A 13,584-nucleotide genomic window follows, 5' to 3' on the forward strand; every position below is an offset into this window, starting at 1 on the left:
TCAAATGCCTTCTGGAAATCATTTCAATTAAAATGTTACAGAAAAGGTGACAGAGATCCATCATTACCTGAACTGACCTTAAGTTCATTTTTCAGCTGTCCAGATAGATCCCCAAGGAATTTGGGGATTGTATATCACTATTGTTACTTGAGACCTTCACAGTGTCAGGGGAGAGGGAGCAGTAGGAGTGAGTGTTAGAATCGGGGGTGGGGGGGGAGGAGGGGGAATAGGTGAGGGAAATATAATGGTCAAGGTGGTGAGAAGAATGAAGAGAGAAAGAAAGAGGGTTAGGGTTTTTTTGTATATAAGAATTTAGAATTTTTGTGCATAAGAAGTTATACTTGGGTAAATGGGAACTTCCCTATGGGGAATATGTACACTTCACATTGAGGAAACAGAGACTCTACCTGTGTGGATTTGCTAGCACTTGGTTTGGAGGCTCTTCAGCATGGTAATAAATTTCCACCTGCTTCAGATACCCAGCTGACCAAAACAAAATGCCTCTCAGCCAGCATCCAATGCTAATGGCTGTATCTCTACCAATGTTAATCCAGTTCACAGGTATTCAATTAACTCCTCTCAAAGAGTACATTAGTTTTATGAACTGAATTGCTACTGATGTAATCCAGTTCACACACTGCTGGGCTCGGTAACCTCTCCCAATGACCACCCTATGCTACTAACTTTAGCTCAGTTGATATGAATCCAGGGTATGCACATCATCAGGTTCACTAACGACATCCCAGCAACATTTTACATTAAACCTCTGCCCATGCTAATCTAGCTCTCTCAAACTGCTTTGTGTCAGAGGACTGGATTAACTCCTTGTCAATAAAGACTCATGGCATTCTCAGCACTCAAGTATTTAATATTGATAAGAGGATAGAAGGCTTATTTCCAGAGTGAAATTTGTAAGGTGAATTGCTACGGTATGGTGAATCTTGCAAGATACTATAGTCAGTACAGGCACTGAGCTGGCAGGAGGTAATTGTAGCAGTCAGTGTAGAAATGGTCTGAAGGGCTCAGTCTGGAGTTTCTAGTTCAGTGAGCTTTCATGTTATATGATAATACAGCTGCTAACAAGGTGATACCAGATGGGCATGACATCACCCTGCTGGCATCTATCCACTACTACATCATTATAATTCCCACTCTCCCTCATGCCTTCAGGTAAAACAGGATGTCTACCTGATGTTTTATCTCTGAAGAACCCAAATCAAACTTAACTGGAGTTCCTCTTTGGATAAAAACTGTAGTTGAAGCTGCTGCAATCCAACTTCACAGGAGTTACACATCTTTTTTGTACAATGAACCAAAACCAAGAACGTCATGAGTTTGAATCCCAGCCTCAATCATCTTTTAAATTCTCACATATGGCCTACTCCTGCTCCTATTCTTATGTTCTTTGCAATATCCTTTCCAGAGTTTTAAATGGAATATAATGTGAATAAGTGTGAAGTTATTCACTTTGGTGGAAAAAAAAACAGAAAGACAGAGTATTTCTTAAATGGTGAGAGGTTGGGAAGTGTTGATGTCCAAAGGGACCTGGGTGGCCATGTTCGTAAGTAAATAAAACCTAGTATGCAGGTGCAACAAGCAATTAGGAAGGCAAATAGTATGTTGGCCTTCATCGCAAGGGGTTTTGAGTACAGAAGTAAAAATGTTTTGCTGCAATTGTATAGAGCCTTGGTGAAACTGCACTTAGAGTATTGTGTACAGTTTCAGCCTCCTTACCTAAAGGAAGGATATACTTTCCATAGAGGGAGTGCAACAGAGGTTCACCAGACTAATCCCTGGAATGGCCGGATTGTCTTATGAGGAGAGATTGAGGAAATTGGGCCTGTATTCTCTAGAGTTTCAAAAAATGAGAGGTGATCTCATTGAAACTTACAAAATTCTTACAGGGCGTGACAGAGTGGATGTAGATAGGATGTTTCCCCAGCTTGTGAGCCTAGAACCAGGAGACACAGTCTCAGAATAAGGGGTACGCCATTTAAGACTGAGGTGAGGAGGAATTTCTTCACTCAGAGGATGGTGCATCTTGGAATTCTCTACCCCAGTGGGCTGTGGAAGCTCAATCATTGAGCATATTCAAGACAGAAATTGATAGATATCTAGAGACAAATGACATCAAGATATATGGGGATAGCGCAGGAAAGTGGCATTGAGGTGGATGATCAGCCATGATCTAATTGAATGGTGGAGCAGGCTTGACGGGCTGAATGGCCTACTCCTGCTCTTATGTTCCTCAATGATATTTGAAAATTAGAGTAGATTGACTTGATCTTATCTTGAATGTTTAATTAATGCAAACTTGTATTTGCTACTTACTTTTACAATATTGCCATTCTGCAACATATATTAGAATAATACTGACTTTTTAAAATCTTCCTTCCTTCATTTGTACTTATAGTTTCCCCCCTCACATGTAGCAATGCTATGTAATTCCAAAAGGTTTTTATAAAAGTATAAAAATGATTGGAAATGCACAACAGGTTGATTAGTTTACCTTCCTCTTTTAGATACTAATATTTCAAGTGCAACCCTCCTTCAGAAGACCTGAAATATTAGCCTCTAGTTTCCCTTTCAGAGTCTGACCAGGCTGCTGTGTAATTCCAGTATGTGCAGTTTTTATTTCAGGCTTGAATGTTTGTAGTTTTTCTTTGTTTCTATTAATAGATTTTCTGTTTCTACAGTTGCTCAAAGTATGCAGATGGATATTTCTTGCATCCTGATCTGTGCAATGCCATCCCTAGATCCATCCCATCTACCCTCAGCAAAGTTTCTCATGCATCAAAGCTATGCATAGTGACACAAACTTTCTGATGATCTATGGGCTGCTTTTTTACACAGTAGAAAATTTGTAGTTTACTGTTTACATTGCTCTGATGATCTGGCACAGATGGGTAGATTTGGGGTGCAAAACTCAGCCGAATGATGAAGAGGATCAACTTTTAATTGACATGATGTTGCTGAGGGGGGGGGGGGGGGTGGAATAGTGGATGATGATGTTGCACACAATTATCTTTTCACTTGTACCAATATAAAATTAATTTTAATCAAAGGAATCAAATCCAAAAAGAATAACGAAGTTGTTTATAAAGATGAAGAGCTAACAAGTAGCATGGAGAGAAGCTGCAATATGGAACAAAACATAAAAGATCAGATATACCAGAAAAGCAGAGAAAGAAATAATGTAAATTCAGACACAGTTCATTGTTCAGTTTAGCTGCATTCCTTTCATGGTAATGACACAACCTTGGTTAAGGTCACCAACATCCTATATAACTAAAACCATGGTTTCCTTTTTTTGTCCTTCTCAACTTTTCTGTCCCTTCAACATTGTTGTTCACTCCATTTCCTCCACCATTACATCATACAATGAGGATGTATGTATTTTGGTGAAAACATTTGCACTGTGCTATCCACTGTAATAATCTCTCCCACTTGTTCTTTGCAGCCCCAAATCCTCCAAGCATTCGAGAAGAGCTCTGCACAGCATCTCACGACACCATTACTGTTCATTGGACCTCAGAAGATGAATTCAGCATCGTTTCCTATGAGTTGCAGTATACTATCTTCACAGGACAAGCAAACTTTATCAGTAAGTTTAAAAAAAAAAGGTACAGTAAATCAGACATTGTATAAGAATAGAATAGGCAGACTATTGCCAATGTTGCTGTTGGTCAACTGGTGAAACCTCCCTCTTTGACTTTTCCACGCATCTGTTCCTCTCCCAGGGATGACTGGCTTTTGCTAGTCCCTTCAATGAAGCAGGGAGAATTGAATCTGCATCTGAATCAGAACACTTGCTTCCCCCTCCTTTTCCCCTTGATTTTCCCATTCCTGCACATGCATCCTCCCCCAGACAGCATTGATTGTTACTGGGATAGGGATTCATAGAGTCCAAGCACCCAATGTACCTTGCACAATACCATTCTTCCTGTGTGAGACTACACTTTGGAGGCTCCAATACCCTCCAAAGTTGAAAAGCCCATCAACAATCCCCATCTTATCTTCCCCTGATGTCAACAAGTGCATTTCAATTAAGTGTCACTGGGTAGCATTCAGAACCAAGAATCCTGGCTGATTTTTTTCCTCCCATCTAATCTAGGAACTCTGATAGCACTGATAGCGTTCCCTGCTTTGATCAGCACAGTTCAGTGCTGAACCTGGAACTCATTGCCTGTCTTTGTGATCATAATCTAGTGAAGTGTCATCCTTCTGATGGATATCAAACTGAAGTCCCAGCGTTTTTGCCTGGTTAAGTAAGCATTAAAGATCTTGCATTATTCAAAAAGTAAGGAATTCCACTGGTGTCATGGTTAACGTTCTTCCCTCAATCAATACCACCAGAAAACCGGATTAATAGGTCATTCATTTGATTGCTGCTTGTGGACATTGTGAATGTAAAATGGCTGCCTAATTTGCCTACACAACAAAAATTACTGCGCCTCAAAATTCAGTGCCAAGAGCTTTACAAAAGTTTGGCATGACAGGGTACTATATTAAGAAAAACAAAATGTTTCCTCCTTTTTCCTAGCTGTGCTGTTAGAGAACCCATCCTATGCATTTTTGCATAACAGGTGCCAATATAACATTGCAGATTGGTAAAATATGGATATGCACTCAATACCTTCAACACAACAATTTCCAAGTCTCAGCAGTACCAGAGAAGGAAGGAAGCCGCTTGTATTAGACTGCAATGTGCTTTTACCATTGCTGGCCTTTAGGAACTTTTCCCTGACATCAAGGAAGGTCCTGGCCAGATTGCCAAACCTGACGCTAACTGTGCTTGTGCAAGATTTGTAAAATGATCAGGTACTTTTGCAATCCTGCACATTGACCTGACCATCTCACGAGATCTCTACGTCCATCATCTCGATCACAGACAAGGCTGTTCTAATCACTTCCTTGTATTCCTCATCATTCACATCCGCCTAACTCCTTACGACCTCACTCCCTTCTGCATCTGCTGCTGTCTAAAAGAGACACTCTCCCAGATCATTTACGAATTGTACTTTCAAACTTCCAACTGTCTAGCTTTTGATCCTCCATTTGCCCAATGTTACAATCAGGTTTGACTGCAACAGGGTTTATTGCTTTTTTAAAATGGATATACTTGCCAATTCAGTGAGTGTTTAACTATTTACATGCTATGATCATAAAAGAACCAATCAGACAGGTTTTCTTGAGTTTAACAAAGAAAGTGGTTAGCTTTATTGTACTTAAACCAATCTAACTTTCACAGACACACACACACACAGACACACTTACTTAAAGTCCGGAACAACAGAAAGCGGTATACAGTCTGTGGAGTTTGGTGACTTGGTTGGCTTCCACATGCACTCGGTGGTCCTGAGATGTGGACAGCAGATTAGGTGGTTCTCCTGGAAACAGGGTTTATTGCTTTTTTTAAATGGATATACTTGCCAATTCAGTGAGTGTTTAACTATTTACATGCTATGATCATTGCCCTCTCACATCCCCACCTTCCCTCAATTCCCCTACCACCTACCTATACTAGGGGCAATTTATAATGGCCAATTTACCTATCAACCTGCAAGTCTTTGGCTGTGGGAGGAAACCGGAGCACCCAGCGAAAACCTACACGGTCACAGGGAGAACTTGCAAACTCCGCACAGGCAGTACCCAGAATCGAACCCGGGTCGCTGGAGCTGTGAGACTGCAGTGCTAACCACTGTGCCACCCAGGCACAGTGGGGTCTCTGTCTGCTGCAATGATGGTTACAGCCAGTAGGCAGGATTTGAAACTTGCAAGGTGGACTGGGGGGAAAGAGAGAGAGAGAGGGCCCCCAGTTGAGTCTCCTCTGACCAGTTTCCAGTTGCTTGCCTGCTGCAGAGAGAGAAAACCCAGGTTAAAATAGGCAGATGGTGGGCCTATCATATGATGGCTGTGTGTATTTCCTCTAGCAACATATTTAGTTCATGCCTAGGATTTCCCTTCTCTCAATCAGGGTACCATTGTTCAAGTGATTGCCTTTGAGTGGTTCATCTCCACCAGTTTAATGTCCCAAGTGATTGCCTTTAATCTATTGTTAATGGGAACTGGCCAGGTGATTCATTCAAAATTCCCCAAGTCATTGTTCTGGAGGGGATGGGCCAGACAATTCAACTCCTTCTCAATGCATTGGAATGTAGTGGATTTTGATGTAAATTTCAGTGGCCATTTTAGCTGCTAGCAGTCACCTTTTGGTTTGTTCCTTTTCCTTTTTAAAAAAAAAAAAATTAATTTAGGTTTCCAGCCGATGGATTAAAAAAATCATAATTCGGCATAGCATGTGTTCATGACGCCCAGACACACTGCTCAATCACTCTCTCAACAATACCTTTGGTGCCCTTGTCTTCAATAAAACCTTTACTCGCTCCCACATTGCTCATTTCTCAGTACAGCCCAGCCATTGCCCTCTCAAGACAAAGGGGCAGAGAAGTGAAAGGATCTGGTGCACCATAGGTTTAGCCATTCATTTCCACACCTGCCGGACCATATTAAGCCCTGCTGTCCTCTGCCTAAACCATTCACTACCACAGGATCATCCTGAAGAACAAAGATAACCTCCCGCTTCTTTTCTCCAGTGCCAATCATCTTGTTAAACCTCTCTCCCCTGCCCTCTCCATCCTCACCTCCAACAACAAGTGTGAGGAGCGCATGGACCTCTTTTTCACAAAGATCAAGACTGTTCTGCTACCTCTACCATATCACCACCAAGTCAAATTTCCTTAAGTTTCTGCCCTGCCCGAGCCTTGAGCACAATCTTTCTCTAGTTTCCTATCTTTTCTGATGCCGTTGCCAAGATAATCCACCACCTGCTTTCTTGATCCCATTCTCACTAATCTGTTGATCATCCAAACCCGCTTCCTGGCACTCATACCAGTTGACATTGTAAAAAGTTCCTCAGGTAAGGTCCCCCTCACTTTAAAAACTGCCATCATCACCTGCCCTCTTAAAAGACCCACCCTTGATCCTTCTATTCTTACTAACTACCATCCTATCTCCAAACTCTCTTTCCTCTCCAAAATCCTGAATGACTTCCTCAGTGACCATAACCAAGGTGCACTATGCCCCCCTCATCCTTTTCAACCTCCCTGCAGCCTTTGACACAGTTGCCACACTCCTTCAACACCACTCCCTGTTTTCCAGCTGAATGGGACTGCCCTTGGCTAGTTTCACTCTTACCTTTCGAATTGTAGGCAGGAAATATCCTGCAATGGTTTCTCTTACCACCATGTACAGTTATCTTGGATTCCGTACGCCTTGTCTCTTCTTTCAACCCCCTCGCCCCTCTTTGGCTACTCTATCAGGTTGAAGTTGACTGTTTGCAACCTCATTGTCTCATTTGTGCCCGAGCTAAGTGTCCCATCCTCATATCCTCTCCATCAAAAAGGCCACCGACTTCCACTTCTGTAACATGGACATTTCCCTCCCCAAACGTTGGCGCATCTTCTGCTGAAACCCTCATCAATGCCTTTGTTAACTATAGACTTAACTATTCCAATCCTCTTCTGGCAGGTTTCTTATCCTCCATAAATTTCATTTCATTCAAAACTCGGCTACCCATTTCCAAACCCTCACCATGTCCTACTCACCTGTAAATCTTGTGCTTACTGACTTATGTTGGCTCATGTTCCCAATGTCTTTAATTTAAAATTCTCATCCTCGTGTTCAAATCCTTTTAATGGCCTTACCTCTCTCGATCTTTTTAACTTCCTAGAGCCCCTCTTACCTGCTCCTTCTTGCCCCCTCTTCCCAAACCCTCCATTTCTCTGACAATGGCATCTTAGGTATGCCGCACTCCCTTCAGACCAGCATTTATGGCCATTCCTTTAACCATCCAGGCCCCAAACCTCAGGAAGTCCATCCCTAAAACTCACTCTCCTCCTTTGTGTTCCATCTCTGAGCAAGCTTTTACTCATCCCTCCCAATAACTCTTTTTTTGGCTTAGTGTCAAGTTTTGTTTGCTTATGCTACTGTGAAAAGTCTTGGGGCGTTTTCCTACATCTGATGTGCTTTATAGATGCAAAATATTATTAATTACAGTATATCATTATAAATTAGAAGGAATTCCCAGACAGGCTGAAGGGGTGCAAATAAATCTGCAGGATAGATAGTTTTTATCCCAGAGTGCTAAGAGCGACAGGGAGGAGGTTTGAGAGACACTGATTGGCGTTATGAGGCAGTGTGCTAATGCTAACGCACTGCATCATCCAGTTCTCTGTCTCACTCTTGTCATGAGAAGTGCGTGTTCCCTGCAATAACAAGATACTAGCCTAAGGCATTACCTTTTTATAGTACCATTAGTTTTATGTTAAAAATGTTCTAAATTTTTTTAATTAACCATTTTTGTTGCAAAGTGTCAAGTCATTTATGATGATCAGGAAGATCAGTTGCTCTTTACAATGAAACCCCTTCCTTATATAAGAATTCATATGTTAGCCTGTATTAAGATGTGAACCATCATTATTAAGACTTTAGTTTATACAAATTTATTTTCGTCATTCTGTGAAATAAGCATTGTTTTAATCAGTGTCTCTGGAGAGCTCTTGCATACGCTCAATGTTGTATCAGAGTTAAGAGCTCTTATGAGGCAACAGCATGTTCTTTACCAATTACCATTTTTATCTCCACCTTATTTCTGACACATATCCTGATCCCGTTCACAATACTTGTGCAGTACAATTCAGGAGGCTACCATGTCTAGCAATATTTAAAGCAATCCTTAGCTGCTACTCAGAAAATGTATTGCAGCTTTTTGCAACTCAGACAATTTCAAAGTGCTTATAAGCAGCGTAGAATGTTGTGAATTCTTAAAGGGGCTTCTGGAATCTTCATTTTTCTTCGAGTCCTTCTGGCAATTCCACTTGGGTAACAAAATGAGGAGGAGGAGGGAGCAAACAGAGTTGTGGATACTAAAAGCTGGAATCTTATCTTTCCAATAGTATACTGGACTTGGATCATACCTACAGTTCTGCAAGAGCAGTGCATAAGCATTTCTCTAAGGAGGCTGTCAGCATTTTTTTTTCCTCCAATATCAAGAACTGCCAAGTAGCATGTGGTTACGTTACTGGACTAGTAATCCAGAGGCCTGGGTTAATAATCCAGAGATGTGGGCCAGAATTTAACGTTGGGCAGGAGGCCCCGCACACCGGCCGAAAAGTTGGTGGCGAGCTTGCCTCCACCAGGCCTAGGAGCCACACCAAGATTTTTCGATCCCCAGGCCCTTAATTGGGCAGGATTTCCACCTCCTTGAGGCAGGAAATCCTGCCTATTGGAGCTGTCGGCCAATCAGCGGGCCGGCAGCTTTTAGTCCCAGCAGTGCCAATGGGGGCAGTGGCCACTTCTGGGACTACACCCAGCCAACGGCAGGAAGAGGAAGGACGGCCCCAGAAAGCAGATAGGTTTTTGTGGCCTCGCCGGGGACAATCGGCCGGGCTCCAGCGAGGCCAGGGGGATCAATTGGGGGGTGGGGCAGGAGTTGTGCGGTGGGGGCTTCGGGGGTAGCCCTTTGTAGGTCACGGGGCCTGATCAGTAGGATCCCCCCAGCCCGCAAGAGGGCCACCAGGTTTTAACTGGTCTTTGCCGTCTGGCAGCTGTGGATAAAATGCAGCGGCGGCGGGAGGAGGCCCTTAAGAACCAGTTAACTGGCCACTTAAGGGCCTTGATTGGTCTGGGGCAGGCGGACCATTTCTCGCCACTGCTGCCCCATGTAAAATTGCAGCGGGGGTGGGTAGGCCTCCCACTCAATTTTATGCCCGCCCCCCCAGCCATCAGCCTGCTTGTTGGGGAGCCGTAAAATTTCGGCTGTGAGTTCAAATCCATGTCAGTTGTGAATTTTAATTTCAGTTAATGAAATAAATCTGGAATAGAAAACAATGAGTGATGACAATGGTGACCATTATTTTTTTTTTATTCATTCTTGGGATGTGGACAACGCTGACCAGGCCAGCATTTATTGCCCATCCCTAATTGCCCTTGAGAAGGAGGTGGTGAGCTGCCTTCTTGAACTGCTGCAGTCCATGTGGGGTAGGTAGACCCACAGTGCTGTTAGGAAGGGAGTTCCAGGATTTTGACCCAGCAACAGTGAAGGAACGACGATATAGTTCCACGTCAGGATGGTGTGTGACTTGGAGGGGAACTTGCAAGTGGTGGTGTTCCCATGTATTTGCTGCCTTTGTCCTTCTAGTTGGTAGAGGTCGTGGGTTTGGAAGGAGCTGTCTAAGGAGCCTTGGTGCGTTGCTGCAGTGCATCTTGTAGATGGTACGCACTGCTGCCACTGTGCGTCGGTGGTGGAGGGAGTGAATGTTTGTAGATGGTGTGCCAATCAAGCAGGCTGCTTTGTCCTGGATGGTGTCGAGCTTCTTGAGTGTTGTTGGAGCTGCACCCATCCAGGCAAGTGGAGAGTATTCCATCACACTCCTGACTTGTGCCTTGTAGATGGTGGACAGGCTTTGGGGAGTCAGGAGGTGAGTTACTCGCCTCAGGATTCCTAGCCTCTGACCTGCTCTTGTAGCCATGATATTTATATGGCTACTCCAGTTCAGTTTCTGGTCAATGGTAACCCCTAGGTTGTTGATAGTGGAGGATTCAGCGATGGTTCTGCTGTTGAATGTCAAGGGGAGATGGTTAGATTCTCTCTTGTTGGAGATGGTCATTGCCTGGCACTTGTGTGATGCGAATGTTACTTGCCACTTATCAGCCCAAGCCTGGATATTGTCCAGGTCTTGCTACATTTCTACACGGACTGCTTCAGTATCTGAGGAGTCACAAATGGTGCTGAACATTGTGCAATCATCTGCGAATATCACCAGTTCTGACCTTATGATTGAAGGAAGGTCATTGATGAAGCAGCTGAAGATGGTTGGGCCTAGGACACGACCCTGAGGAACTCTTGCAGTGATGTCCTGGAGCCGAGATAATTGACCTCCAACAACCACAACCATCTTCCTTTGCACTAGGTATGACTCCAACCAGCAGAGAGTTTTCCCCCTGATGCCCATTGACTCCAGTTTTGCTAGGGCTCTTTGATGCCATACTCAGTCAAGTGCTGCCTTGATGACAAGGGCAGTCACTCTCACCTCACCTCTTGAATTCAGCTCTTTTGGCCATGTTTGAACCAAGGTTGTAATGAAGTCAGGAGCTGTGTGGCCCTGGCGGAACCCAAACTGAGCATCTGTGAGCAGGTTATTGCTAAGCAAGTGCCACGTGATAGCACTACTGACGACACCTTCCATCACTTTACTGATGATTGAGAGTATACTGCCGAGGTGGTAATTGGCTGGGTTGGACTCGTCCTGCTTTTTGTGTACAGGACACTCCTGGGCAATTTTCCACATTGCTGGGTAGATGCCAGTGTTATAGCTGTACTGGAACAGCTTGGCTTGGGACACGGCAAGATCTGGACCACAGGTCATATGTACTTTTGCCGGAATATTGTCAGGGCCCATAGCCTTTGCAGTATCCAATGCCTTCAGTCGTTTCTTGATATCATGCGGAATAAATCAAATTGGCTCAAGACTGGTATCTGTGATGCTGGGGACTTCAGGAGGAGGAGGCCGAGATAGATCATCCACTTGGCACTTCTGGCTGAAGATTGTTGCAAATGCTTCAGCCTTTTCTTTCACACTGATGTGCTGGGCTCCCCCCATCATTGAGGATGGGAATATTTATGGAGCTATCTCCTCCAGTTAGTTTTTTAATTGTCCACCACCATTCACGACTGGATATGGCAGGACTGCAAAGCTTAGATCTGATCCGTTGGTTATGGGATCGCTTAGCTGTGTCTATCACATGCTGCTTACTCTGTTTAGCAAGCAAGTAGTCCTGGGTTGCAGCTTCACCAGGTTGACACTTCATTTTGAGGTATGCCTGGTGCTGCTCCTACATGCCCTCCTGCACTCCTCATTGAACCAGGGTTGATCCCCCGGCTTGATGGTAATGGTAGAGTGGGGGATATGCTGAGCCATAATGTTACAGATTGTGGTTGAGTACAACACTGCTGCTGCTGATGGCCCGAGTGCTTCATGGATGCCCAGTTTTGCATTGCTAGATCTGTTCGAAATCTATCCCATTTAGCACAGTGGTAATGCCACACAACACAGTGGAGGGTATCCTCCAATGCGAAGACAGGACGTCATCTCCCTAAGGAGTGTGCGGTGGTCACTCCTACCAATACTATCATGAACAGATACATCTGCTGTAGGCAGATTGGTGAGGACAAGGCCAAGTACATTTTGCCCTCGTGTTGGTTCCCTCAACACATAGCCAGAGACCCAGTCTAGCAGCTATGTCCTTTATGATTTGACCAGCTCAGTCAGTAGTGGTGCTATCGAGCCACTCTTGGTGATGGACATTGAACTCCTCCACCCAGAGTATATTCTGCACCTTTGCCACCCTCAGTACTTCCTCCAAGTGGTGTTCAACCTGTAGAAGTACTGATTCATCAGCTGAGGGAGTTAAGGGGGTGCAGTAGGTTTCCTTACCCATATTTGCCCTGAGATTTCATGGGGTCTGGAGTCAATGTTGAGGACTCAGAGGGCAACTCCCTCCTGACTGTATACCACTGTGCCACCACCTCTGCAGGTATGGTGATGGCAGTGTCTGGGATGTTGTCTGTCAAGTTGTTGCTTGACTAGTCTGTGGGCCAGCTCTCCCAACTTTGGCACAAGCCCCAAGGTGTTAGTAAGGAAGAATTTGCAGGGTTGACCGGGCTGGGTTTGCCATTGTCATTTCCGGTGCCTCGGTCGATGCCGGATGGTCTGTCCGGTTTCATTCCTTATCGACCTTTTAGCAGTTAGATACAATCGACTGGCTGTGAGTCTGGAGTCATGTAGGCCAGACCAGGTAAGCACTGCAGATTTCCTTCCCTAAAGGGCATTAGTGAACCAGATGGCATTTTACAACAATTGACAATGGCTTCATGACCATCGTTAAACTAGCTTTTTAATTCCAGATTTATTAATTGAATTCAATTGAATTTATTAATTGAATTGACTTCTGCCGTGGTGGAATTCAAACCCATGTCCCCAGAGGCAGGAATACCCCTGGGTTATTAGTCCAGTGACAATACCACTACACCACCACCTCCTCATGCATGTTGGTTTTGCCGGCAGTGCCCACATCCTCTAACAGAATAAAAAAAGACACTGCCACAATTAGCACAGCTAAGTCTGCTGCTGTCAAAGACACTGCAGCATTGAAGTTTTTTGCTTCTGGCTCCTTCCTGATGGCCTCAGGGTATGTCAGTAACATCAGCCAGTCTGTAGTTCATGTTTGCATTAAACAGGTGACTGATGTTATGTTTGCTACATCAAACACTTTCATTATTTTCCCCATGGACAAGCAGAAAAAAACAAGAGAGGGCTCTGTGGTTGACACAGATTGCAAGATTCCCTCAGGTCCAAGGTGTCATTGACTGTACTCTACAGGCTCCTTCACATTCCCCCACTGACTTTGTGAATCACAAGAGCTTCCGCTCCATTTCTATCTAACTATGGTCTGATCACTAGCAGCACATCACACTGGCCTGCTTTCCTGGTAGTTGCCATGATGCCTTTATTTTGCACCCAA

At 44.2% G+C, this 13,584-nt stretch overlaps 1 protein-coding gene across 4 annotated transcripts in view; it reads left to right on the top strand.

The window, feature by feature from the left end:
- Positions 1–13,584, top strand: part of LOC137377884 (probable E3 ubiquitin-protein ligase MID2) — a 318,774-nt gene that overhangs the window by 257,282 nt on the left and 47,908 nt on the right. For all 4 annotated transcript variants that reach the window (XM_068047960.1, XM_068047963.1, XM_068047962.1 and 1 more), the window contains exon 7: positions 3,461–3,604. In XM_068047960.1, coding sequence (XP_067904061.1) covers positions 3,461–3,604 — 144 coding nt within the window. The remainder of the gene's footprint in view (positions 1–3,460; positions 3,605–13,584) is intronic.

The sequence above is a fragment of the Heterodontus francisci genome, chromosome 15 (genome assembly GCF_036365525.1).
Source record: "Heterodontus francisci isolate sHetFra1 chromosome 15, sHetFra1.hap1, whole genome shotgun sequence".
In the NCBI taxonomy this organism is placed as follows: Eukaryota; Metazoa; Chordata; class Chondrichthyes; order Heterodontiformes; family Heterodontidae; genus Heterodontus; species Heterodontus francisci.